This window comes from Eufriesea mexicana, unplaced genomic scaffold (genome assembly GCF_001483705.2).
Source record: "Eufriesea mexicana isolate 0111107269 unplaced genomic scaffold, ASM148370v2 scaffold2839, whole genome shotgun sequence".
Lineage (NCBI taxonomy): Eukaryota > Metazoa > Arthropoda > Insecta > Hymenoptera > Apidae > Eufriesea > Eufriesea mexicana.
Genome location: NW_016910923.1, coordinates 443,122 through 468,222, shown reverse-complemented (window position 1 = coordinate 468,222; position 25,101 = coordinate 443,122). Strand labels below are relative to the sequence as shown.

The following is a 25,101-nucleotide window of genomic DNA, read 5'->3' as shown; positions in this document are numbered from 1 at the left end:
AAATAAACCACCGAGCAACGAGCTAATTACCGAAGTCGGCAAAAACCGCGTCCAGCTAATAAGGAAGTCCTAAATCGAGCAAAAGGAAAGTCGAATGAATTACGACGCATTAACGTTCCCCTGTAGCTGGAAACGCTGGAATTCGCGTACGGAGCGACGTTAAAGAGGAACGCGAGAGAGAAAGAGAGAGAGAGAGAGAGAGAGAGAGAGAGAGAGAGGGGGGGAGAGAAAGACGGGGCCTGGCCCGCGCGAAACGGCATCTCGTCTCGAAATTGCTGGCCTACTTTTCAGGAAGTCTGAGCCGCAACCACGCTGCGATTATGTCACCGCGCGAGAGAAAGGAGGGTGCGGGTGTGGGAGATTAATTGTACGCGTGGTTTTAGGGCGTAACGCGATTTACCAAGGTCCACAGAGCTGGCCGTCGTTCCATCGGTGCTCGACGGGACACGTTCGGCCAATTAAGCTTCTTCGGAACCCCGGCTGTCCGTGCAGGGAACGCTATTCTCGCGCGAAACACTTTACACGCGGCGATCGCTGAAAATGGCGCGATAAGCTTGCCCGGGCTCGCTCGTGACTCGTTAACACCGTCGAAAGTGCTTCACCTCCTTGCAAATGAGTTTTCAATTTCGTAAGAGCCGCGACGCGAGGGAATGTTCGCTCCTCGTCACGCGTGTACCGTGCGCCCTGCACATATAGGATCGTGAGATCCGGTCGCCACGCTGACGCATCGATTCGGGAAAAATCGCGGTTGCGAAGGCAATTCGACGGAATCTAAAGCGCGTTAGAGTACGATGTCGTGTACGGAGTACGGCGAATGATCCGATATCGGTCTACGCTACGGTATACGTCACCTGCTGCGTGAACGTGGGATTGGGCCTCTTCGTGTGCGGTCTAGTGTACTGGGCAGGCTTCTCCTTCGGGTAGTTGGTGTGATCGGTCCAGGATTTCGAGCGATGAGATCCGCTGTGACCCGAGCTGTGAACGTCCTCGTCAGGGTGCCTCTCCGGCGCGCTCGGCCAAGACGGATACTTCTCGTGGCCGGGTCCATAGCAGACGCCTTTGAGGCTAGACGCGTCTCTGACTGGCGGCGTTGGCGGTGGCGACGCCTCGTCTCTTTCATTGAGAGGGAGCGTGTAACTGTCGAATCCAAGGCTCTCGCTATACCTGTTCGAGCAGAGAAGGAAATCCATGGTTTAACGGGGAGTCGGATCGCTCGATGGTGGTCGACCAGCGTTCGCTCGCGTGGGAGCAATTATACGCGAGTCGCGAGGGAATCGTAGGTGATCGGCGCTCGTGCCGCGCGATGAATCACCTACGAGACCATCGACAATCCCGGTAGCCTGGCCACGGATCTCCTCTCCTCTGGCGATGTCATTGAACCACTTTATTAGCAGGATGCGTGGCCGCCGCGTAATTTATGGAATGGCGAACAAGTTCAACGTAACTGGAAACGTGTATAATCAGGCTATAATTGCGACGTCGGACGCCGGACCCCGTCCCCGTAACGACGAGACGCCGCGCCGTTGGAACGCCACGTTCGACCTATCGCGAAATCTAAGTGTGCCGGGACTAATACAGCGAACGTCTAATTGGCTGCCAAACGGTATCTCTTATCGTGCCTGCAAAAAGTTGCTCGATAAAAGAGTCTACGGCGGCGGTTAACCGTGGAAACTCGTTCGCCGGTACGGGCTGGTAGGAACAATTAATTTCGATGCTCGAAGATCGATTCCATCCACGAATTCTTTGAGATCACGGGACCAAATGGACGAAATAGAAGCTAGACAACTGTCAAAATATTTCGCTTAGGCTTCATCCGTGAATGCGTACACATCGGGTCTACGTCTAGTCACTGTCAACTCGATTTTAACCGCGTTCGAAGCTACGAAAAATTTGGAAATTTGAAAATTAATGATCTTTTAATTCCGAAGATCCCAAAATTCGAACGATACAACGCGAAGGTACGGTTTGTCGCGAGTTGGAAGTTAAAACTGAAGCACCGCGAGAAACGGGGAGCAATGGCAATAGCCAAGAGTACAGACGGTGATACGATTAAAAGCTGATCGAAGGTCGCGTACCCGCTGTCGTTCTTGTAGCCCGCAGTATTCTTCTTGTGACTTTCGTTGTAACTGGCAACCGTGGCTTTCTTGGCTGCATTGCCAGCCTCGTGCTCGTTCTCCGCGGACCTCCTGCCGTCGTTCCTGCGCCGATAGTACTCGTTAGGAGGCACCGTCCGAGACGGACTCTGCTTAAGGCCATAGCCTTCCTGAGGATACGACGAGGTACTCTTGAAATTGGCAGGCTCGCTGCCGTGGCCGTGACTCGCGTACTTGTAGGAGCCCGGAGGACAGGAAGGTGGGCCCGGGGCCTCATCCTGGACTCGATATCCTGGCGGCGACGGCTGCAATTCCGTCATCGTGTAACCAACGTCCCCGCCATCCGGGATACACCTGCGCAATTCGACAGAAACATCGCCATTAGTCCTCGTGCTAATCCTATCGACATATGGTTGACAACCGAAATAATAATCCACCGATTAACCCCTTCCCGTGCCATTTAGCCTGACGAAATCTGGGCCCAAATTGTTGACGTCAACGCGCGGTAAACAGACCAGACTGGTGCTCGAAAACAGTCGCAATACTATTTGTTCACGAGTCTGGTTCGTGATGTTTACGTTCGGACCGACTTTCTGTTCACGTGCCTGCCTCGTGATATTCGTGTTTGGGCAAAAATCCTCGTCACGAGTCGGACTCGTGATAAACATGTCTGGACCAAAAGATTCATCGCGTGCCTAGCTCGTGATATCCATGCACGGGCTAAAATTCGCATCACGTGTCTGGCTCGTGATAATCATGTTTGGACCAAAATCTTCGTTACGAAAAAGTACGGGAAGGGGTTAAACCTAGTCGAACCTAGACGTCTCCATTCCCAGAGACCGACAGATCCATCGATCGAGATATCCAGGTCAAAACTCGGTTCCCTCCGAGTTTACAATTCGAGTAATTACCATTCTCCCCTACGCTACTCGGTGGTCCAGATTGGTAATCGCGACTTCCTCCTCAGCTTCCCGATAGCTCTACCAGATAACCGCCATAACGAATCTATCCGAATTCGTTTCCCCTCTCGTCTATCCCCCTCCTCGAGGTTCTTGCCTCGCGCGAAAGCGAGATCCTGTTTTCAGGTTCTCGTTGCTCGTGGTCTCCCATACGCCCGTTCGCAGAAGCAACTGTCCACATTCCGGCGATATTACGGTCCGCGAGTTAACGCTTCCGACCAATAAATTCGTCCGTCCACGATGCAGTTCACCGCGATATGCAAAAACTCGCCGCATTCTCGCGTTCCCCCTTTTTACCCGCCGAGCGTCCCTTTTTTCCGCTCGGGGAAATAAACCAAGCAGGCCGCCTCTAATTGAACGGTCAGAAGGTTAATTAAGACACAAGCGAAGCGGTCCAGCCGCTTATCGCTGGCCGATACCGAGTAAATTAAAATCGTTAATCGAGAACGGTTGGCCGATTAGCCACGGTTTCGCGAATATCGGCGCGGATCGGCCGAGGACGGCGCGTAAATTACGCCGCTTTCGCCCGGTGTGTATGGATCCCCGGGGAATCTAGATCCCGCGAGATCTATCGGATCGCGACGCGATCACGCGCCTTTTACGACCGCCGCGCGCTGCTAATCAATTTGTTCGCGCGGAGAGGTACATTGTCTAGGTGCAAACTCGTCGAATCGAACGCCGTAGAGGCGTGTCCGTGATAAAATCCAACGAGCACTCGCGCCGCTCGCTTTTAACCTTTCGCTCGCGCGATCGCGTAGAACGAGGCGCGATGAGTCGCGCCAATGGCGCCTTATCGGGCGAAATCGAGCGTCGTTCCTGAATTATGTGTGCCTCGTACGTTAGCCGCAGCGCGGACAGTGGAAGGTGTGCCTCGAAGGTCTGCTAATGAGGATGAATGGGCCATGATCTAGGCATGAATTAAGGCAGGCGGAGAAATTACAGACCTGCTTTCGATTTTACGGTAATTGTATTTTATCTTCGTTAATGCGGCTCTGTCTCTCTTTTCCCGGTCACGGAATTCGAGCGAGAAGCGGGTCAAACAATGCATCCGGCCGTAATGCGCGGAATTCATCGCGAATGCGCGAGAGAAGAGCGTTCCTCTAGACGCTCGCATCGAGGCCTGTCAAAAGGATGAACTTTGGCACGCGCTCGATCTCGCGAGCGCATTACAAAGGATGACTGGCCGCTTCTGACGCGCTAGCGGCTCCGGCAGCTGGAATAAAGGATTGCTTTCATTTGTCGCCGATGAAAAATTGCTGCCCACGCGCGGCCTCCGCCAGACGTTTTCGTTGCAACGGGAACGCGTCATATTGACCGTCATCCGCCCGATGTGGGTCAGTCTGCGGATCATCCGTGGCCACGATGAACAATTGCCCGAGTATCGTCGATTACCATCGCGACGTGTCTGTCCGGAGATCACGTGACATGCGAGTAGGTTGTTTTTGATGCCCTGAACACCGTTTTCAAGATCGTCTCAACGAGATAGTCTAGATAGGTGAGGCTAGTAAAATATTTGGCAGCCGTTTCCGTTCACACTGATCAGGATTTAATCTGTCTCATACAAAGCCTAATTGGAAAATAGTATTGCGAGTGTCTAAGAGCGAAGATCGGTGTGGATTCTGACTTTGGTGTCCAGTCAGAAACCACGATGGAACCGATATTACAAATTTCGGTGAAGTTGGAGGGCCCACACTGGCCAAGACCATTCACCTCACTTCCACGATACTGCCCTTAGGACCCAGTGGGTCCACTACCTAGCACTGTGGTGCTTGCCACTGGGTGTGGAAGAGTGAATGGCATAAGGGCCATGGAGCACGGTTGGATATCATATCCTGCTCGAGCTGAAGTGGCCCAAGAGCAATCGCCCATTCGGGTACCTCTCCGCGGCGTTCTCCTATAGCTGACAGCAGAGTCAAGTGTTGGGTTGATTTCCCCGTTGGTTGGACCGAGTACGTTTGGACACTGGTAGATAAAACATAATCGCGCGTAACATCTGATAGTATGCCGCAAAGACGAAGCATAATAAGAACCACGCAATGCGCAAAGCTGCTCAAAATGGAAAACGATACTTGCTGCGAGTATCTATTAAGCTGACCGATGATGAATCAACTACACATGATTGCCGATCTCCTTAATAGACCTTTGTGTAAGATAGAAACGTAAATTATATCGAAGACCACAAGGATGAACCGTTAACACGATCAAAGTATACTTCTGACTCTTCGAAATGCTAGCCAGACCAAATCCAGCGAGTCCACCCTGAAATAAGACAGCTCATCCTAGACATAGGAATGAAAGATAGAGCAATGTTCGTAGAATTCACCCGAGGTGTGCATTTATCCCCGTGCTCGCGTAAAACCGGTGTATCCGCGTTAATCGAGTTCAGCGTTCGCAGAGAAGGGGAGGATCCAGATGATCTCTGGCAGCGAGGACGTGGCGACGACGTATAGCGACTGGATCCACGCGTTCTCAGGCGGTCTGCACGCATTCCGCAGGCTGAGACGGTTGCAAAACGCTGCGGACCGATTTTGTAACGAGCGAAAGCACGCGGCGGCCATAGACCCATGGCAAACCCGTAAAAACTGATAATAAGCGGCCGTTTCGAGAGGCACGATCCTTGCTATCCCTCGCGTCTAACGAATAGACACTCGGTGGAGTTAATAAATGGACCGAGCGGGCATTGACAAGTCGTAATAATCTAACGATATTTAATAACCAGCGACGGCGATGCACGAGAGGAGACGAGGGGACACGAATTCGACAAAGCGTTGCGGCAGCGAATCGTAAACAGCTCCGGGCAGCCGCGTTTAAGGCTAATAAATTGAATATAAAAGCGCGCTATCAGGCCTCGTATACACTAGGAACTCACGATCTTTGGCGTGCGTTAAATTGAATTCGTTATGGTGGGCGTGTCGGCGCCGTGGTTTCGCGTAATAAGAAACGGGCCTGAATAGACGCGCCTGGCAGAGTTACGAGCCTTTAAGCTTCCAAGTGCTTGTCGTTTTAATACGAATGTACCGAGAATTTCGATATTTCAACGATTCCACGTTCCTCGAATAATCGAGTTTCCCCCATTGCAGCCGGTCGTAAATCAACGAGCCGCTGCTAACGAATGAACTCCGGTGACGAGACCATCGGCCATCACAGGGTGCATCGATTTTTCCATCGCGTGGGGACCGCGTACCCTCGTGGAATGCGAACCCCTCGGAGACCAGTCCAATTACCATCGTTCCTTTGTACTCCGGAGTGAGTTGCATCGCGACTGACAACGAAATGCCCGCTACTCCGCCGAGTTTCTTAGTAATAGTTTAATAATAGTAGCCGTAATCGCATCCTACCGGATTCCCTGGGCGAGCACGCAACCCGGGACCGGAACGTGCAATTTGCCCTGTCGGAACCGTCAAAACTTTAAACAGGGTGAAGACGGCGAATAGGGAACGCCGTATGAACGAGGCCAGTGGGACGAGCGCGGAATTTACGAGTATCGATGAAAGATTTTTATTTAAATTATCGCCGCGGTGCTTCCGAAATGGAAATTATCTCGGCAAGTAATGAAATTTCAGATCCCGCGTGCGTGTCCCCGGGCCGTGCACATGGCGCATACATTACGTAGGTAAATCTGCCCGGGAACGTGTAATTTCCGCAGTTAGGATCATCGAAACTGCTCGCGCACCCAATAATTCATGCACGTTGCACGCGGTTATTTCACCTCGCTAATACATCGTTCCTGATATTTCTTTTTACGAACATTGTTGCCATTTCGGTAATGGCCGACGGCCTTTCAACGTTCGCCCTGCAATTTCCACGATTCCACTGGCAATTTCAGCCTCCCGGTAGATCGTCTTACGTTTCCTCCTAATTCTTCATATCCGCCGGTCAATTTCGTCCCAGAATTTCCGCCTCTCCAACGAACACCCCTCTTCTCGTCGAATCCCAAAATTCCAAATTCGAATTGACGAACAATCAGGATTTAAATATCGAAAAGTTCGCAAATTTGAAAAGTCGACTATCCAAAGTTAGCAAAGTGCCAAGATAAAGGGGGAACGCTTACGGACTCGCAGAAGGGGCTAGTACCCCGACGCAGAGACGCTAATAAACTCATCGCGCCGGTGAAAACGGAACGCGGAACGAAACTCGCACGCGAGTCGAGCCTAAATTATCAGATCGTTACGAGAGCGGCCGACGAAAGGGAGCAGCACGGTCTGCGGCGTGGTTGAATGGGCTTGAATCGCGCGTACGACAGAACGAATCTGAATGGAACGTAACGAGACGTAACGCTCTCGAACGGGAACGGAATGCAGCCGAACCAGGCGAAACCCGACGAGCCGAATCGAGCAGCGCGAACCGTACAGGGTTCCAGCCAGAAACGGCAGTGGAAGAAACAGGCTAGCCAGCATCTGCGCAATCCCGCTTAAAGGGGCAGAGATAAGAGGAAACCGTGAACGACGACGATGCACCGCGATAATCCTCGCCGCGGTCGCGGAATTACGCTCTCGAGGCCGAGGCGAAGGCGACTCGACGACGTTAAAACTCGGCCTGCGCGCCCTTAAATCACCGGCGTTAATTGCTGACTCGGGGTCCTCGCGTCGCCTCGAGTTTCGCCGTGATAAATTCGCCACGATTCATCCGCGAGGCCCGCGCGTTCGTCCTCGGGGGTTGTTTCCCCTGTTCGCGCGTCGTCGCTGCGTCTTTCTTCGCCTCCTCTGCTCATCGACTTTATCGCGCCGCGTCGGATTGCACGCGCAGCGAACGCGGAGATGCTCGACGACGGGCCCGTGGAACTGGCTGTCGGCGAATTTGTTGGCAGGCCGCGTAATAAGTTCGCGGAATCTGCGGCGGCGGTGTCGCGTTTCCAGACACACCGCGAAGGGATGCGAGGAGTCATGGACCACGGGAATGCGCGCGGCGGAGGCGCTAGGGAAATTTGTCGCCGCGCGGCGAGCACGCGGAATGCCTGGGATTAAGTGTCCCCGGGGTGAAAGAAGGCTGAGGAACGGCCCTCGTGAAATGGCGGACGCGAGTGTCCTTCCTCGTACACTTCGTCACGTTCCTCTCCGAAGCGACTCGTTTTCTTTCCTAAAAAGCGACCGCGGAGCTTCTTAATCCGCCTCGTCTTCCTCGTTTTCTCTCCGCGATCGTTACGTTTAGGCGCTATTACAGATGGCACCGTGCGTTTACGCGGGATAAGGAAACGTTCGCGGCAGTTAATTTCCTCTATGACAGGCTAACTGCAGATGCAGCGGTTCAATTAGAGACCTCCGATCAGGAAGCAGACATTTACGAATCTTTTATTTCGACGCCGGTACTGTTAACTGTTGCGGGAAAAAACGCGGCGCAAGGGGAGCCTAAGAATAGTGATCCGTGCGTAATTACGATTACTTAGCCGCAGTTTGCCGTGCACGCCAGCCGGCTACAATAAATGTTTCCCTTCGGCCCGCACTTTTAAACGATGCCAAATTAAATATCTCCCGGCATCTAGTGCGCCTCGCTCGTCGCCGTTTCCGGCATCGAGCAGAACCAGCTGTTCGCCCCGAGTCCCCCGTGATTATCGTAAATCTCGCCTTACGTAACGCCATCAGCCGTTCGGATATAACGATATCAGCTTTTAGTGCACCGGCTTCGCGAGTCCTATCGAACCGTATAAATTCGAGACCCACACCGGCCGTGAAACGAGTCCATTCTCGCGCCGCGGCCATTTTGCGTGCCGGACATGCTCGAGTTGCTTCCAGCCAGGGGAAAACAAGAGAGAAAAGGAGATTTTCGAGGAAGTGCGAGAAATCCAGACGTAGATCCGCGCGAGTGGAACAGGATTGATCCTGAAGTAGGCGAGGAAAGTCGAGGGAAGAAAAGAAAAATGGCGCCACCGACCGGCTCTCGCGAGCGTGATTCGCGTTACATCACGTAATTAATGCGACCCGAGCACACGTGTAATTCAGAGGAACGATCGAGAGCGAGCGTTCGAGAGCCGGATTTTAATTCGTCCGTAATCCTCGCTGGCGCTATTTTAATCGGGCGCGGTGTGGAATTAATGGCGGCGCGACCGCATCTATCAAGCTGCCCCCCCGAGATAAAGACGTTTCGATGATGCTGGTCGCGCGATACCGGGCCCACGATTCCACGGGTGAAAGTAGCCTGAACGGAAGAGACTCGCTATTTATATGGATTACCGTGTGTGCACCCGACAACGAAACCAGGCTCGAGGAAGTGCTCGATGGGACAGGTATACGGGAGAAATAAATATACGGGTAATTCTCGACAACGTCGGGGGACTACGAGAAGAGGTGCGAAACGATGCCGAGGAATTTAGCGAATCGCGAGGAACGTATGCGCAGGATCCAGGATCGAGGTAACACACCCTTTGGTGTACGATAACGAGTCCAGGACGTCGTGAATTTTCACGACAAATCGCGGAACGACGAGTGGTTATGGTATTCGTCATGTGGGTATAATTATACTCGACGTGAAATTTATCGAGAGCTGTCGATTTTCGATTATCCGCCATTTTAATCGTCTTCCGGCCACGTTCTTTTGACATGGGAAGAATTGGTCGCGGAAGAAAATTGTTTGCATATTCGCTGCTTCTTAATTACACGCGCGGTTAATGTTTGGGATTATCTGGTTTAATTTGTGGACACGGAGTCCGAGTAAATCGTAAGATCGTACGAATTGAGGCGAATGGAAATTAAGCAGTTTATTTTTACACGATCTATTTCCAGGTATGGTACGGTAATAACGACTGCTATGCTTCCCTTGCTAATTGGGTATAATATATATTATCGGCTAATTGTTTATGCGACCAGGGATCTGGTCCAACAAATGCCAGTTAATGGAGAACTGACTGTAATTTGAATGCGAACCAAATAGATATGTAATCTCGGAGTGAAACGAGATGCTTCCCGATATACGATTTATCATAATTAAATCGTAGCTTCGTAAAGACCTCGTGTTTTTACTGTCAAACGATATGTCAACTCCGGTGATAATTCGAAAACTGGAACTGGACGATACCCTCGCCTCGTTTGTTTAGGCTATTAATAATTCTGATTGCTAACGCTAAACGACCCGAACCACTGCTTTTAAACCTTTGATTTAAAATTCCCCGCTGAACGTTATTGCTTCGATCACGACGTTTCTTATAATATACAATAATAATATATAATCAATTTGTTCCAATCCCTTCTTGTTCTGTTTCTTTCCACATTTTCCATCTTCCGCTTCTTCGTCCTCCGCGACCGGTTATTTCATCGGTCGTGGTAGGTTTAGCGTCAATTAGGTATTTTACTACGTTTAGAGCTGCGGGGAAAAATGCGATGGAACCACGTTCGCGTCATCAGTGTCATTGTATTTTAAAGGGAAAACGAGGCGATAAATTGACGACAAAAATTATTCCTGCTACGAAATGGTTGTTAGGAGGATAGATATACGTTTCGGAATAGAATGGAGAAAAAATATTTGAAGTATCGAAATCAGAGTAAGGGGTGGAACAATTTATCTAAATACCTGTTTCTTAGCGAAGGCAAAAGCTCTTCTGCTAAGAGGATCAGAATAGACTCCATAGTGTAATTACTCTACAACCCCTAACATACTCTTTTCACGCTTTGCACTCGAAGACCTTTTCCTATTCGTTGGGAAAACATATTTTTCATTGCTAAAATAGAAAAATGAACGAATATGGATAAATTGACGCATAGATACAGAACTCTCTTGGTCCCAGCATCCCCTGCATCGTTACACTATTTCAAATTCAACATGGACCATAAATCGTCAGAATTTTAGCAACTTCGAATCACCCACAGAGTGCAAAGGGAATAAATAATAGAATTTCCGTGCAATAAATAAAGATTCGTTTCCTGACGGACGTAACTACGAAAGAATTCGTGTAAAAAAATAACCGTGGCATTTTTCGAATACACCAGGCGTTCAGAGCGCGCAGTAAGAGTTAAAAAGCCGAAGAGTAGGCGAGAGAGGGAGCGAAAGAGCCACCCCCGACGCCATTTATATCCCGCGGTGGCAAGCAGGCATTAATTCCGTGGCTGCCGCGTCCTCCATCGGAATAGCAAACGATTTGGGCATTTTTCAGCGGCGGGGAATCCACAGATCTCGAATAATTGGTCGATAGGATTCATTCCGTTTGAGAGTGGCCGGGGTGCTGCAATTGCCGGCTCGGCGCGATTCACGATGCATCGTAAAAGGAAGCAAAGGAGCCGATGGAAAAACAATGAAGGTCAGCGCGCGCGGGTCGCGTTCCTCGCGTCGACAGCGGGCCCTCGGAAAAAGAAATTGACGAGGAATGCGGGAGGAGGTTAAACGGCCGGCCGTAGAATGCCGTGGCGGACGTACGGGAAGGGCTTATCGTGTCCCCGGGTCTATTTCTCGATCGCTTCGAGCGGTAAATTCAACGCGAGCACTGTCCTCGAGCGAGCAAAACGACAGGATGGAAGGCAATTACCGCCGGAGACAGCGAAAAAGCCAGATCGATAGACGATAAAGGGGCTTTCGTTATGACGAACGAGCGAGCCGGCCATGTACGACCGTACGCGGGATTCAGGGACGATGAAAAATAGAGGATAGGTTCTTGCGAGCGAGCTCGAGATCGCCGGTCTGCCGCCGAATGATCGATAATTAACGTCCCCATCGAGGAAGCTCTAACGTAAGACGAGCAAATAACCCGCACTCCGAGATCCTCGCTCCTTCGTGTCGTAGTTAAATCGCCGATCTTATTAAAATTTTATGCAGCCGTTGGAGAAATTGCGAGTCGCGAAAACAGCCGCGATTCCCGAGATAGCCTTTGTCCTATAGGATCCTCTCATTCCTGTCCAGCGCACGCGGTGGATTTCACACCGGAATCGGTATAAATTCCAACCAACGGCGCGATTAGGAGATTATCACGCTTCCTTACGCGTCGTTCGTCATGGCGCGAATAGCAGATTCGCACGCGGGTCGTTTGTTAGCGTAAATTGAGATTAAGGCGAATATTAACGCGCTGCGGGACACGTGTAAATCGGACAGGGAGAAGCCTCTTAAACGGGACGCCTCTTAAAAGCCCTATTAATCCAGGCAACATTAACGTCTCGACGTTCGTCACGGACGCGTTGCTCGGAGACACGAATTATAAATATTCAGGCTGCCACGGCGAGGCCTGCAATGGCCGCAGACAGGGACACGAAGGCTCGGAGGAAGCGTTTCACGAGAATCCGTGGGCCGCGGAATGGAAATCTGGCCGCGATTCGATTTTTTTCTCTCCGTCTGCGTTGCACTGGCGCGCACGAGCGCGCAGCCGCCGGTCAGAATTATGATCCAGGCCCCGAGACTCGCGAGCGTTGGCGGCCGGGCCTCGCCATGGGTCTGCGTAGGCCCCCTCTGCGGCTTCCAACGGTAGCCAGGTCTCGAGGAAAATGCAGGCCGTGCATTCTGCCGGTGTTCCTCGAGAGAGGCCTTTACGAATGGTGCACGCCCATTGGCGTAGGACGCCTTCGCGATGAATCGATGGAACGCGAAGAAACGTTTCCGCGCGTTCATCGAGTAGCGGCTTTTTCCTCCGGACCGCTTGTGGGAGAGTCTATTAGGCGTTTATGGCCGCTAATGTAGGTTAATGCGCTGGAAATTATAGGAGGGTGTAACTGCTGTCCTGTCCAGGGAAGAAAGCTGCCTCTCCGGGCCCTCGCGCCCGCCATTGCTCGAATCTTGCCGTGCCTTTACGGAATATATACGATATTATTACTCCGATGACCTGAGCGAGGAATGCGAGGCCTATTGGTCGTATCCGGACTACATATAGGACCACTTTCGTGCCTCAGATCGGGAAAAATAGATCACGGATATCTATACTCCCTATACGTATACATAAAATTTCGGTAACAACGTTAAACAGCGCATCGTGTCGGAAAATACGTAATAAAAAGTACGCCCAACTACTAAAGTTCAAGTATAAACGATGCACGTATCAAGATAGTAATAAGACATCGAGCACACTAGCGCCGCCGTGACCCGTAACTCCAATAAACGTACCTTAAGTATCATACACCAACATCCTAGAATTATCTTCTAATTCCACCGACATAATCTCGGAATTTCCTCCTCATCTACATCTACCACGTCGTTTTGAATATTCCAGTTTAACCTACACGTATATCTCAGCCGAGTGTGCACGTAGAACCAGGTGTTAAAACGGTAGTGGACTAGACGAAACTTGGAACGGCACGTACAAAGTACGGTTCTTTCGCGAAATTCCACCGCACCGTCTTGATTATCATCGAATCGTTCATCACGGGATCCTAACCGGGTATTTGCGCCGCGGCTCGCGTGTACGGGCGACGAGTGAAGCCGGTAAGACAAGTAAGTTGCACGATTCAAGGATGAAATTACGAGGAAAGCGTATCCACGATTAATCCACGATCCTTCAGCGACCGTGGTCCCCGGGTGCGACCGTAGCCCTCGAGGCAAGTGCCACCGAGTTCTCGTTTCTAGTAGGTAACAGGATAACGTTTCAGAGTCCATTTATCACGGCATCGCGACTCCGTTAGGCGGGCACGATAACGCGCGTATTAATAACGATCAATTAACGAAGACGAAGCACGTACCCGGGGCGCGTCGATGGCCGAAGAATTCGAGGCCGCGTGAGAAGGATAATCGAGCTCTCTCCCACACCGGCTACCAACAGCCGGGGAAGATAAAGCGGATTTTTCACCACTCCAACACGCATATTTGCACGTGAGAACGGGCTTGTCGATCGCGCAAAAACACACAGCGACTTTTACGCGCGCGCGAACCGTACGAGCTGACGGCTGATCGACAAGTTATGTCGATTTTTATCGCGTCCATACGGGCGGACGTCGACCATTCACGCAAGGACCGAATTTTTCGTTATCGTGTTTTTCAGCTTCCGGTTTCGCGACGATTACGTGCTCGTGCGCGTAGCCAATGTTTCATATTAGCTGTGTTTAACGAGAAAAATATATTATGCTAGCAAAGCACAGTCGGACGCGATAATATACATGCACGTTTTAGGAATTTTTAATTAGGGATCGAAAATCGCCAGTATATTGCGATGAGAAATTATTTTATTATTGTATTTTTGTTGGGGTTGCTGAAATTTTTTAATTTAAATTATGTATCTCGTTTGGGAATAATGTAGATGGTATAGTGATCGCACGCAAAGAAAAATGTTTAAAACGATACAGGAAACTTGGAAAATAATTGGACGAAGTTTGCGGTACGCGTAATGCAGATACGTGTCACGGTGGCGCTAGTGTGTTAGATGGAAACTCGTCTTAAATCCGTCATAAGGAACCGGCGATGAATCAACATCGTAAAAACTTTTTATTTTCCGATTAAAAGTGCTTTAAATTACCCGCCGAGTTCGAATACTTTCATGATCCCGCAGTGATATACGTTTATAATAAATACGCGGTAAATACCGCGCGTATCTTTGAATTATTTTCCGATTTTACCGATATAATCTCTACCATCCTATACATACGCATCGTACTATTTCAAACATTTCAATTTAACGAGCACATTTCTCTCGCCGAGAGTATCCAAGTAAAAGTCCGAACATTTCTCGCGCGTGTAAAATCAAATTCGATTCAAATCCCGCGCACTCCTCGAAACGCAGAAACGATCTCGGACTTTCGCGGTCGGCTTCGTTAACCTGGTTAAAATTCATTTAAATTGGAGAACTGCGTGGAAAGCGTGAGTCCACCGTGGCGCAGAAATCGCGTAAAGCATAACGGGGGACGCGAAATTCCGAAAATTTACAAGCAGCCAATCTCACCGAGAGCTGCCAGGAAAAGTGTTACGCTCGGTCGGGAATTATGATCGGCGCGGCGCGTAAATACGCTTTTATCCCCGACCAGGATGCGCGAGAGCGTCGCGGCTGAAACTTATTGCCCTTATTAACGCGATCATTCGCGCAAGGACGAGGGATGGCGGAAGAGGACGAGCCGGATGAGCAGAGGGTGGACGGGGAGGGAAACGACGAGGTGAAATACGACGAAACTCGCGAGGCTGGTGAAACGCCCGGAGGAACGGGTCGTAATTTCCTACGCTTTGGTCCCTCGTTGGCGATCGAGGGCTCGTGTTCCCTTTCGAAAGTCCGTGCCATAACTCGGCCGCGGCTCCGTTCGCCTGGTTATACGTATGAAGCATTAAGCCCGTATTACACCGGCTGATTAACGCGTACTTTCACGCGAGGACGCGTCGAGGATCAACGATAACGCGCGACTCACCGTCTCCATTGGCTCGGTATCCGAATTGCTTTACGGTATCCTCGCCGCGAGTACCGCGCCGAGTCGAGGAGACGGCTAGCGGATGGAATGCGGGCCCGATTGGACATGGCGTAATAAAACCAGCTGCTCTCGCGCGATCCTCGAGATAGCGCGAATTTTCGCCAGCTCCGAGTGTCGCGTCTATAGAACCGATCGAACCGGATCGCGAGAGTCGACGTGGATATGGAAATTCGCGGACCGTGGAGAAAATGGGACCGTCGCGTGAAATTCGAGTGAAGTCCCATCGACGACGCGGGACCGGCGTGTGCGAGGTGGACGTTAACGTTGGCTACGCGTGTACTTGCACAGGCGAGAGTGATTTATATAGACGCCATAAGGGAAAACATAAACGCTGGTGCAATCGTAAAAATGGGAAAGGCACGGACGGAAAATAAAAGAAATAATTATTACCGCTGTAATGCGGGATTACGCTTGGATTAATGCTTCGCAGCCTGTCACACCACAGAATTCGTATATTTTATTCGATGTTATACGAAAAAGCGATAATTATACGCCGGAGGGAAAGGTATTTGACTTTTTTCGACAGAGCTAAACTATTATCGTGACGAATTCTAACTAGAAATACGGGTTTGGTACTGAACCTACCGTGATTAAGTGGCTGGTGATTGAAAAAGCTGTAGAATCTTACAAAAAATGGAATAATGAGACGCATTATACAACGCAAGATCTGTTACACGAGTGTTGGAAGAAAAATTGCGAAGACGAGTGACTGAGGCGATAATTTAATCCATGACAGGGTTAGGATGAATAAAAATGGCACTAGTAAAATGGCAAATGGCAGAAGTAAACTCTACATTCCACCGGTGTGGGGGCGATCCCTTCCCCCTGTGTTCTGTCTTTTGTCACCGGTCTTCTGAAGACCACTTTTGACCTGCGAGGCCCTGAACAGGACAGTTCTAACCATTCGCGCGTTCAATAAAGATCTATACAGGCTTTCCACAGTATTCCTTGCGTTATAACCCCTTTAACAAATCCAACAGATGTTCATTTTAAACACTCTCCTCTCATATCTTAACAAGGTGCAACAGCACTCTCGATATCGCGTCCTAGAAGGTATTAACCCTTTGCACTCGACGATTTGTTGGCTAAAGAAGAATAGGAGTTCGAAGATTTTTCACTAAAAAACTGGCGATATTTTTTTGAGCAGTAAATAAGAAATAGTATAATAATTGACACGTAGAATTATTCGATTCCGATACCTCGCTCACCGTTACATTATCTTAAATTTGACATATTAATTAACATCGATCTTCGAAGTTTCATCAAATGGCGACTGAAGGGCGCCTCTCGAGTGCAAAGGGTTAACCCTTTCGCTGCGGAACACTCAGAAATGAATTGCTCTCTGGACAGCTGGAGTGACACTGGGAAATGGACCGTGCGGAGAATTATATCAGATTACGTGAAAAAATCTAAAAACGATTTAATGGGCATTATTGAGCAGTTACTGATAACAAATGCACCAAAAGGGCGTCTAAAAACGCCGTTGAAAATCCTACTGGATTGCTATAGCCATTTCAATCCTAATAGGTTTTGACTGAAAAATTTAGTTTTATTAACATTTTCGACTAATATCGTGGTAAGTTAATTATTTTACACAAATAAGAGAGGAAAATCCTATTGGATTGTTATAGCCATTTCAGTGTTGGCTCTGGATGCGCGCCTAAAGGCGGTGTTCACTGTTCCTTGTTTAATACAGTGCATAAGTTATGTTTTACTGGAATAATGTCTCACAATCGGAATAACTATACGTGCTTTCTTTGCTGTAGCTTGGAAATTAGTAACTTCCACCATTGTTTTATTTGAATAGCCATAAAAGAAAATACCAGATGTCGCTAGAAGCTTCTAACAACACGGAGCAGGAGACTAGAACTCTGCAAAGAAATGTTTACAGACTGCAAAAATAAAAGGAATTAAATTTGAACTGAGCAGTTAACACTAGATTTACGAAACCCGTCAATTTGACGGATGGGTTGCTCCAATTATACGATGATATCAGATTTAGTTAACTCGTATTAAGATTGTTAAGATTGTAATTGTTTCTAAATTAACCTAATCGTTAAAAAAAGAAAAGACACGTGGTTTCCTGTACCTGTAAATTTGACAGGTGTCCGAAGAAATAAGTATACAGATAGCGACCGTAAACCTAGTGTTAATACTGCAAAATGCAGGATATTCTTATCGTCTCTATTCGTCGACTCGCCCTACTGCTATGTCAGTCAATCCTAACCAACAGGAGCGAAGAGCAGAGATTTCGAGATCACCAAAGCGCACTTGCATCCTTCATCCAAGTGCCTTTCTTCTGGCCGATCTTCTCGTCTCGGTTTCGTCGTAAATATCGAATCTAGTACCGCGAGGATGGTCAGACGCGTACTCGGGTTTCGGAAGCGATCGTTGGAAATCGCGTATCTCATCGGCCGATTCCTCGGGACCGGCAGCCATCGCTGGACTCGGCGTTGGGCCCGGTGAAACGCGATCGACGTCGATCGCGATTCGATCCAGCGACGGGTCCGTGGCCCGATCTACCGATCGCTCTACCTCGAAGATGACCCGATAGCCGAGGGCGGAAAAGATGGGGAAAAATCGGCCCGTCGCAATTTGTTATTTACCATTCTCCGCGTTCGGTAGCAATTATTCCGCGGCGATGCGACCCGATAGCACTCGGTCGGGTGCACTTTCATCCGGCGGCGCAGAGTTTTACGGCGCGTCGAATCGCGCGTCCATTTGTTGCCGCGGAGATTATCTATCTGCATATTTCTTCGGCAACGCGAGATCCCGCTGATACCTCAAACGATCGGCCGGATCATATATCTCCGACCGCGCGGGAAGAAAAAACCGGACACGCTCGATCTCCCGATCGATCGATCGATCGCGTGATAGGCCATTGTGTTTCTCTAATTCGATCCCCCGACCGCCGGCGCCGGTTAATCGCGATCTCCTGGGGTCGGGGGTGCACGATCTCGACCTTGGACCTGGATCTGCCATGGCATTTCCCAAATTTCTGTCACTTTCGACCACTCGTGCGCGAGGAGTACACTCGTTGCATCTACCGATTTTCGTAGAAAAATGATTCTTGGTCTGACAGTGATACGTAAAACACTCCTGGTGAGAGTAACGGAGAGAAAGTGCATGGCACTTGACAGGATCCTTCGATGATAGGCGTACCGAAGACGCGTATCATTTATATTTTCATTTCTATGAGTTGCAATTAATTATCGACGCGAAATAATCGATTCGCGACAAAGCTCGCGTCAAACCGTAGCGAACAATGGAGAATCGCATTCGACAAAGATATTCTGCAATTTCTTCGCTTTCCTGGGATTGCGCATAAGTGAAACGCGTGATGGAAAAAATCCCGTTGAAAACCGTATAGAAACGTGTAAAGCGTTTAAAAGGAAAAAAGCGCGTAAAAGTGAATGGTACGAAAAGAGCCTGTGGTGTACTTGAAGTTTAATGTCCATACTTTTTTTCAGACTCAATATTCTTTCTCCGACTTGTATCAAAAATGCTTTCAGTTTCGACGGTACACACCGTAACAAGTACAACGCACAACTCTCCGCTCTCCTTTCTATTTCCATCATTTACTCTCCTATACACTCGTAATTAGCTCTGCCGCGATATAAAAATGTACGAGTGTAAACACATAAAATTTCGCGTCGGAGAATTGAAGAAACCTAACCTGAAGGTTGAGAAAGCGGTGGCACGAGTTGTCCAAAGCCTATGCGAGTGGGGGATAAATCATAAGCCGCGGAAAAATCGGGCCGAATCGTGGAATGAGCAGGGAGATATTCGCGGAATGTTCCGCGAACCCCTGGAAGCCAGCCTCGCATCCGGAAGAGGGCCCGGTGTTGCGGCCGATGGAATAAATTCGTCCCGCGGAATAGGTCGCGGCTGGAAACGAGGAAAGGCTCTCAGGCCCGAGGGACCGTGGCAGCAGTTCGTTCCTCCCACGGTCGCATCGCCGGGCCTTATCTGTCTCGCGTGCGCGCAAGCGCGCGAGCGCGACGAAAAGAATCGGGCAGCAGCCTCTCTCGTACGCGCGCCTTGCAAATGCGTACACGCGGCATGCGCGATTTCCTGGAGTAACGGCCCCCGAGCTCCGTGCCCTCCTAGCAACGCGCGCTCGCTCCTTCCTGCTCTATTGTACGGCCGATAAAACGCGAAAAGAAAACGCGCGATTATCGTCCCGGAGGAATCGGTATCGGAACGAGCCGGTTTACGCGCGCGGAGTCGCGGGCAATTCCGCTCGGGCCGAAGAACGCGCCGGGCAACGCACGGAACGTTATCGATCACCGGGGTTCCGCGGCCGGTGCGCTAATTAACGTATAGACAAATCGACCCGGCGAACAGAGGGCGTAATAGGCGCAAACGCGACCGGTATCGATGGATCGTGCACGTGGAAGCGTGGCGTTGCTGCGCAACCAACGAATCCACGGCAATTGCGCCATCGGCGACGCTCGCGGAATACGACCAAGGAGAACTGATTAATTAACGCGGAAAGAGGCGGCGTCGGAGGCAGCGAGCGCCGCGGGCGGCTCGACCTTGTCGGTATAGGCACGCTGGAGAACGCTGGAGAACGCTAGGGAACGCGTGCGTGGAATAATACTATGTTGGGATACCGACGGCATCGGTTGGAGAATTTTTAGTCAAAGCTTGGTAGCTGCGACGGCGAGGCAAAGGGAGAATGAGCCGGCATTGGGATTCCACGGGAACGTTATTAATCGTTGGGATAAACACGGGACTCTCGGTCGGGAAACGGACTTAATCGAGTTTATCAGCGTGAGACTGGCGCACACGGGACAACGATGGCGAATATAGAGAAAAGGAGTACGCGGAGGAAGACGCGAAATGGCGCAGTGACGCGTGTCCACGGTAATATCGCTATTACCGCGTGTCCGGCGCTGGCGCGCGATTTAAATTACGCTGCGCGCGTCCGGAGAAATAAATTGAACGGGAACGAAGACGCGGGGTGAATTTATTAATTGCCGGAGCACAGCGAGCTCGCCTCCGGCTCGGCCCTCGCTTCCTTATCGAGAGAAGGAGTTATCGGGGATGACGTATCGACCGATCGGTATCGTCCCGCTGCGTAACTATGGAGCCGCGAGTTATCGAGCCACTCGCGTGCTTCATCGCGTCAAGTCCGAGGGAGGAAAAGCCCATACGAGATGGTACCTCCTACGGCGGCCGTGTTTCTCTACACGAGCGCAATCAAAGAACGCCGATTCCTGCGATCGCTCGCGTCTAACATCCAACGAACCGAGGATTTCTTGCTCGGATGCTCGTTGCGCCGGGCAAACGTGAGTTACGTCCCGCTTCTGCGACTCGTACGAAACCAACGACGCGATCACGATCGCGAGTCACGGGTGATCTCGTTCGTCTGATTCAGCGAATTAAGCAAGAGGTTCGATGTAGGTAGACCTTGATGATCCGTGGGGTCCCGATTCTGATGCAATCTGTCTGTAAACGCTCCGGAACGAGCGTTCGCGTATCTTTCCACGACCATCTCGAGGAGAGCGAATATCATTATCTCTTTCGTACACGTTCGGCCCTCGTTATTGGCCCGCGATGACGGGCTCGAAAATTTTAATTCGGCACGCGAAGAAAGAAAGACCCACAGTCCCGGCAGATGTAAGCTTCGATATTACCTCGTTTCGACTTAGTACCATCTCGGCGAACGGTAACGGTAAAGACACGCACCGATAAATTTCGAGCGTTCGACTCGGTTCGACTTTACTCACCGATTATCTTTCGTGCGGCGAACGGCAGAAGCGCGATCGTTGCCTCTAGCACTGAAACGAATAAAGAAGAATAAAAAAGGATCTGGAAAGGATCGGCCGCGAGGATTTCGCGAGGGGAACAAATTTTCGGGCAAACGACCGAGGGTATAACGAAAACCGGCAACGACGAGAAGCCCCGGCGAAGCGAGCGGTAAGTCACGAACATCGGCTTGCACGCGTCGAGATGACCGGCGAGCCGCGGCAGCCTGGCGTTGAAATCTCCGGAGACACGAGCGCGCGGCCGGCGAGTTATTCCAGCTTCGGAGTTCACCGGACCGCCGCTCACGAGGGACGCGGTAATGAGCGGCCCGCAGCGGTTATTCGCAGGGAAGCCGTTCGACTCCAAAGTTAGTGCGCGTTGTGGCTGGAGTGGACCGGCCGAACAAGACGATGCAACGTGGGGTCCAGAGGGCCAGCGGAGGCCCCGCGGACCGTGCCTACGGACTAGTAGAAGGGACCTCGCACGACCGGAGAGAGAACCGGTCCTACCTCTGGCCCGACCCCTCCAGCCCCGTTCCCCTGCCATTGGCGTAGGACACCGAGCGTGGGTGCTAACCGAAGCCGCGCGCGCTTTTTGCCGCGATCGCGAGTGCATCTCCTAACGCGAGCCCCGCTGCTCCTCGTTAGCGGCTGATTAGTATGGATGATGAGGCGAGGAAAATTTTACGAGTAACGTGCCTTCTTCTTTCGGCCTCCCGTAGGTGGATGAATTGGATGCAATTATGATTCGTTGCTGGAACGGGGCAGGTTGCGTTAGAAGATTGGCTCGCCGTAATTTCCTTTCTCTTTTCTTGCCTCTTTTAGCCTGGACCGCGAGATTGAGAGATTGCCGATAATAAATGATCGAGTTCCGAGTCTCTCTTTCTCTCTCTCGAGTTCATCCGGCGATCCGAAAACGCTCGGGTATCGCACGCGAGGAGCCGCACGTTAAGCCTGGTGTGGCTTAAACCTGGAATCGAGGTACTTTTTCCACGATGACCTCCCTTCCTGCTGCCCCCACCGCGTGTGTTCGGTCATTAACCTCGCAGCCCTTTCGCGTGATACGAGCACGTACACCCACAAAAAGCCCGAACAGGCGAGCGTATGTCATTACATAAGCGTATGATGAATGCATAAGTAACTGTAATTCGCCGCGGCCCTCCCGCCTCGTACCAACCGATACTATCGATGCCTCGATAAATGGACGCGAGCGGCCGAGTAGATGCGCAGGAATAAAAAGACGTCGCGGACCATCGTATTCGATTACACAACCGACCGCCATTGGCTGCCATAAAAGACAACGACCTGGCGCGAATGCCGTCCGCGAAACGAATTCCGCGCCGATCGGATCGCCGCGCGAGACCGATCCGTCGCGATCCATCGATCCATCGATCCCGCGCGTCTTCCGCGGATCATCGCGAGCGCTTCTTTCCGAGAAGGGAGACCATCGCCGCGTAATTGAAGCCACCTACGCCACCGAGACGGGAGAGATCGAGCTGCTTCCGAAGCAGACGAACATCCGTGTACCGAGTGCCGTTAGACCACCACCCTCTTGTCAACGGCTGTCAAACGAAGGAGGACTGCCCTCGCTCGTATACGGCCGCTTAGTCCTGCGCGACTGACAAGCGAGACTCGCGCAAGAGACCGCGATACGTACACCCACCTGCAGCATAAGACGACAGAGAGGTGAATCACGCGTTGCTCGCATATAATTCACGCGAGGTGGGGGCCAGATACTGTTAACCGCTGTCACCCGCTGACAGCTGAGACACTACGACTCCCCTCTCCCGTGCCCCGTCTTTCTTCCAGCTTTTTATCGCGATCGCCTAGATTTCACAGATCGGCCGACCACGAGCGTCTAGGTCAACGAAGAGTAATCTCCGCTGATCGATCGGTATTTGCATCTCTCGGAACTGTCCGCCGGTGCTCCCCTTTCCTCGTCCGCGATCCATTACGACGGCCAACACTGGCAGCGTTTAGCTCGCGGCGATACCGCGCAGTCGCTCAACCCGGGGGGGTCGATGCATCGCCTTGGGTGGATGTCGGCGCGTCGCGTCGCCGAGGAATACGAGCGGAGAGTAACACCGGCCAGACCGGCGGTCTACTTAGCGCGTCTTTGGATCAAGTGTACGCCGAGATTTGGCAGCGTGAAGCTGCTTCAGGGGGCTCGCGTAAACGCGTACTACACCTAACGAAGATTTTGGGTCACGTTCACCGTCCCACTCGTTGGCTAACCCTGTTCCCGTGGCACAATCGAACGTTCGCGACCGGTACTCACCGCCTTACCCATCTCTCCCGGCTACCTACTATTTACAGTAAAAGAGATAAACAGCGGCTCCTTTCGCGCCTGTTTACGGTACTCGCGGGGATAGATTAAAATCAGCGAAAGAAATACGCGTCCCGAGTAGGCCACGAGGAACGTCGCCGTTCCCTTCGTGCGCGCAACATCACGCAGCATGCACGAGGATCGTGTTTCGCGGAGCGTACAAAGAGGAAGAGGAACGGAGACGGGCGAGGAGGAGGAGAGAATGGGAGAGAGACAGAGGGAGAGAAAGATCGGTGTCACCGAAAATCAAGAGGCCCACCCGGTCGATCGTGGAGCACGGACACGAGCGTGCTCGGGGACACGGTGGGGCCAGGAACACGGTAAATATCGACGACAAATTAACGCGCGGCGAGGGAGAGGGCGACGCCGCTCGGCGGGCAGTCGTCGGGTAAACGTGCAATTACTAATTACAGATAGCCGGTGATCCGAGTAACGGGAACGCGAGACGCCGCAGCCTACCGTGGTGCGCGCAGGGTAATTTAATTAACGGCAATTACATCGCCGGCGCGCTGATTTATGCGTCCCGATGGGATCGCGACGTTCGTAACGCGACACGGATCCTTCCTTCTTCGCGCGACGACGCCTGCCTGCGTGCACCAACACTTTCACCGTATCCGTAACGCACCATTATGCCGCGCTTTAAATCTTCGCGCGGCCACGGCAACGCCAACGACGCGCCCGTTAATTGGCTTTATCCGCGCGAAACGCGCGCGGGAAAAAAGGCCGTGGACGCGCAAAAACCCGATACCCAGCGTGGTTTCTCCCTGCCCGGCTCGATCGACACCCGCCTTCGTGCTTCGCCGAGTCGAAAGATAAACGAGAAGCCTGCTCCTACTCGAGTGGTACTCGAGTCTCCGACGAGGCCACGCCGGCAGATACGCACACCCTGCGCTGCCAATCAAGGTGTCAGCGCTATCCGAAGTACGCTTCCAGGCGATTCTTTTCGCGACCGAGCCACTCGGGTCATCCTAACCAGCTTGCGAGCGTATCGCGAGCGAAGAGTTTCGGACGTTAATTGAATAATTTGCATGCCACCTGTCGGTGTCCGCGGTCGGTCGCGACCAAGTGACGGGACGAGGTCACGAAACGGGCCTGTTCTCTCGCCGCTAGTCTCGCTGGCCCCTACCTACCGTCATCAGCCATCGCCGAGGCGTAGACTCCAACGAGCGGATGAATATTATTCCGAGAACGGCTTGGCAGCGACGAAATTACACGTTTTTCAGCCGAGACACGCGCGCGAAGAGACGAGCGAAAATGCCTTATCGTGGTAAACGAGAACCGGACGGATCACGCGAGCCGTAGCTTAAAGAAAACGAAGAATAAAGCGATTTCAGCGGTTGTCATTAGTCGCCATTGTGAAGAACGGCGGAGTTTTAAGCGATAGCGGCGCGCTCGTGATTGCTACAAATTGCTGGTCGCCGCGCGAACCACGCGATAAGGCTCATTCGTCATCGCTCACGGTCGCGGCCGCCATTGTTATTTAAATCCGCGTCGAGGGTGTAACGCCCGCTCGGCGGTGCCGCGCTTCTCTGCCAAGCGTTCTCTCCTCCGCGTCGGAGCTGCCAAGCGCGGCGCAGCCCGGCTGCACGAGTTTCGCCGCGAGCCCGCTCGTTGCTCAGGAATTTCACCTAGGTAGAAATGCACCCCGCGAGTATCGAGAGAGAGACCGGTTATTGCTCGGCA

General features: G+C 51.5%; 1 protein-coding gene across 1 annotated transcript in view; it reads right to left on the bottom strand.

Annotated features, from left to right (window-relative positions):
* The window catches only part of Shrm (shroom), a 183,852-nt gene that overhangs the window by 70,358 nt on the left and 88,393 nt on the right, over positions 1-25,101 (bottom strand). The window contains 2 exon segments of the mRNA XM_017904310.1: positions 852-1,164; positions 2,076-2,447. Coding sequence (XP_017759799.1) covers positions 852-1,164; positions 2,076-2,447 — 685 coding nt within the window.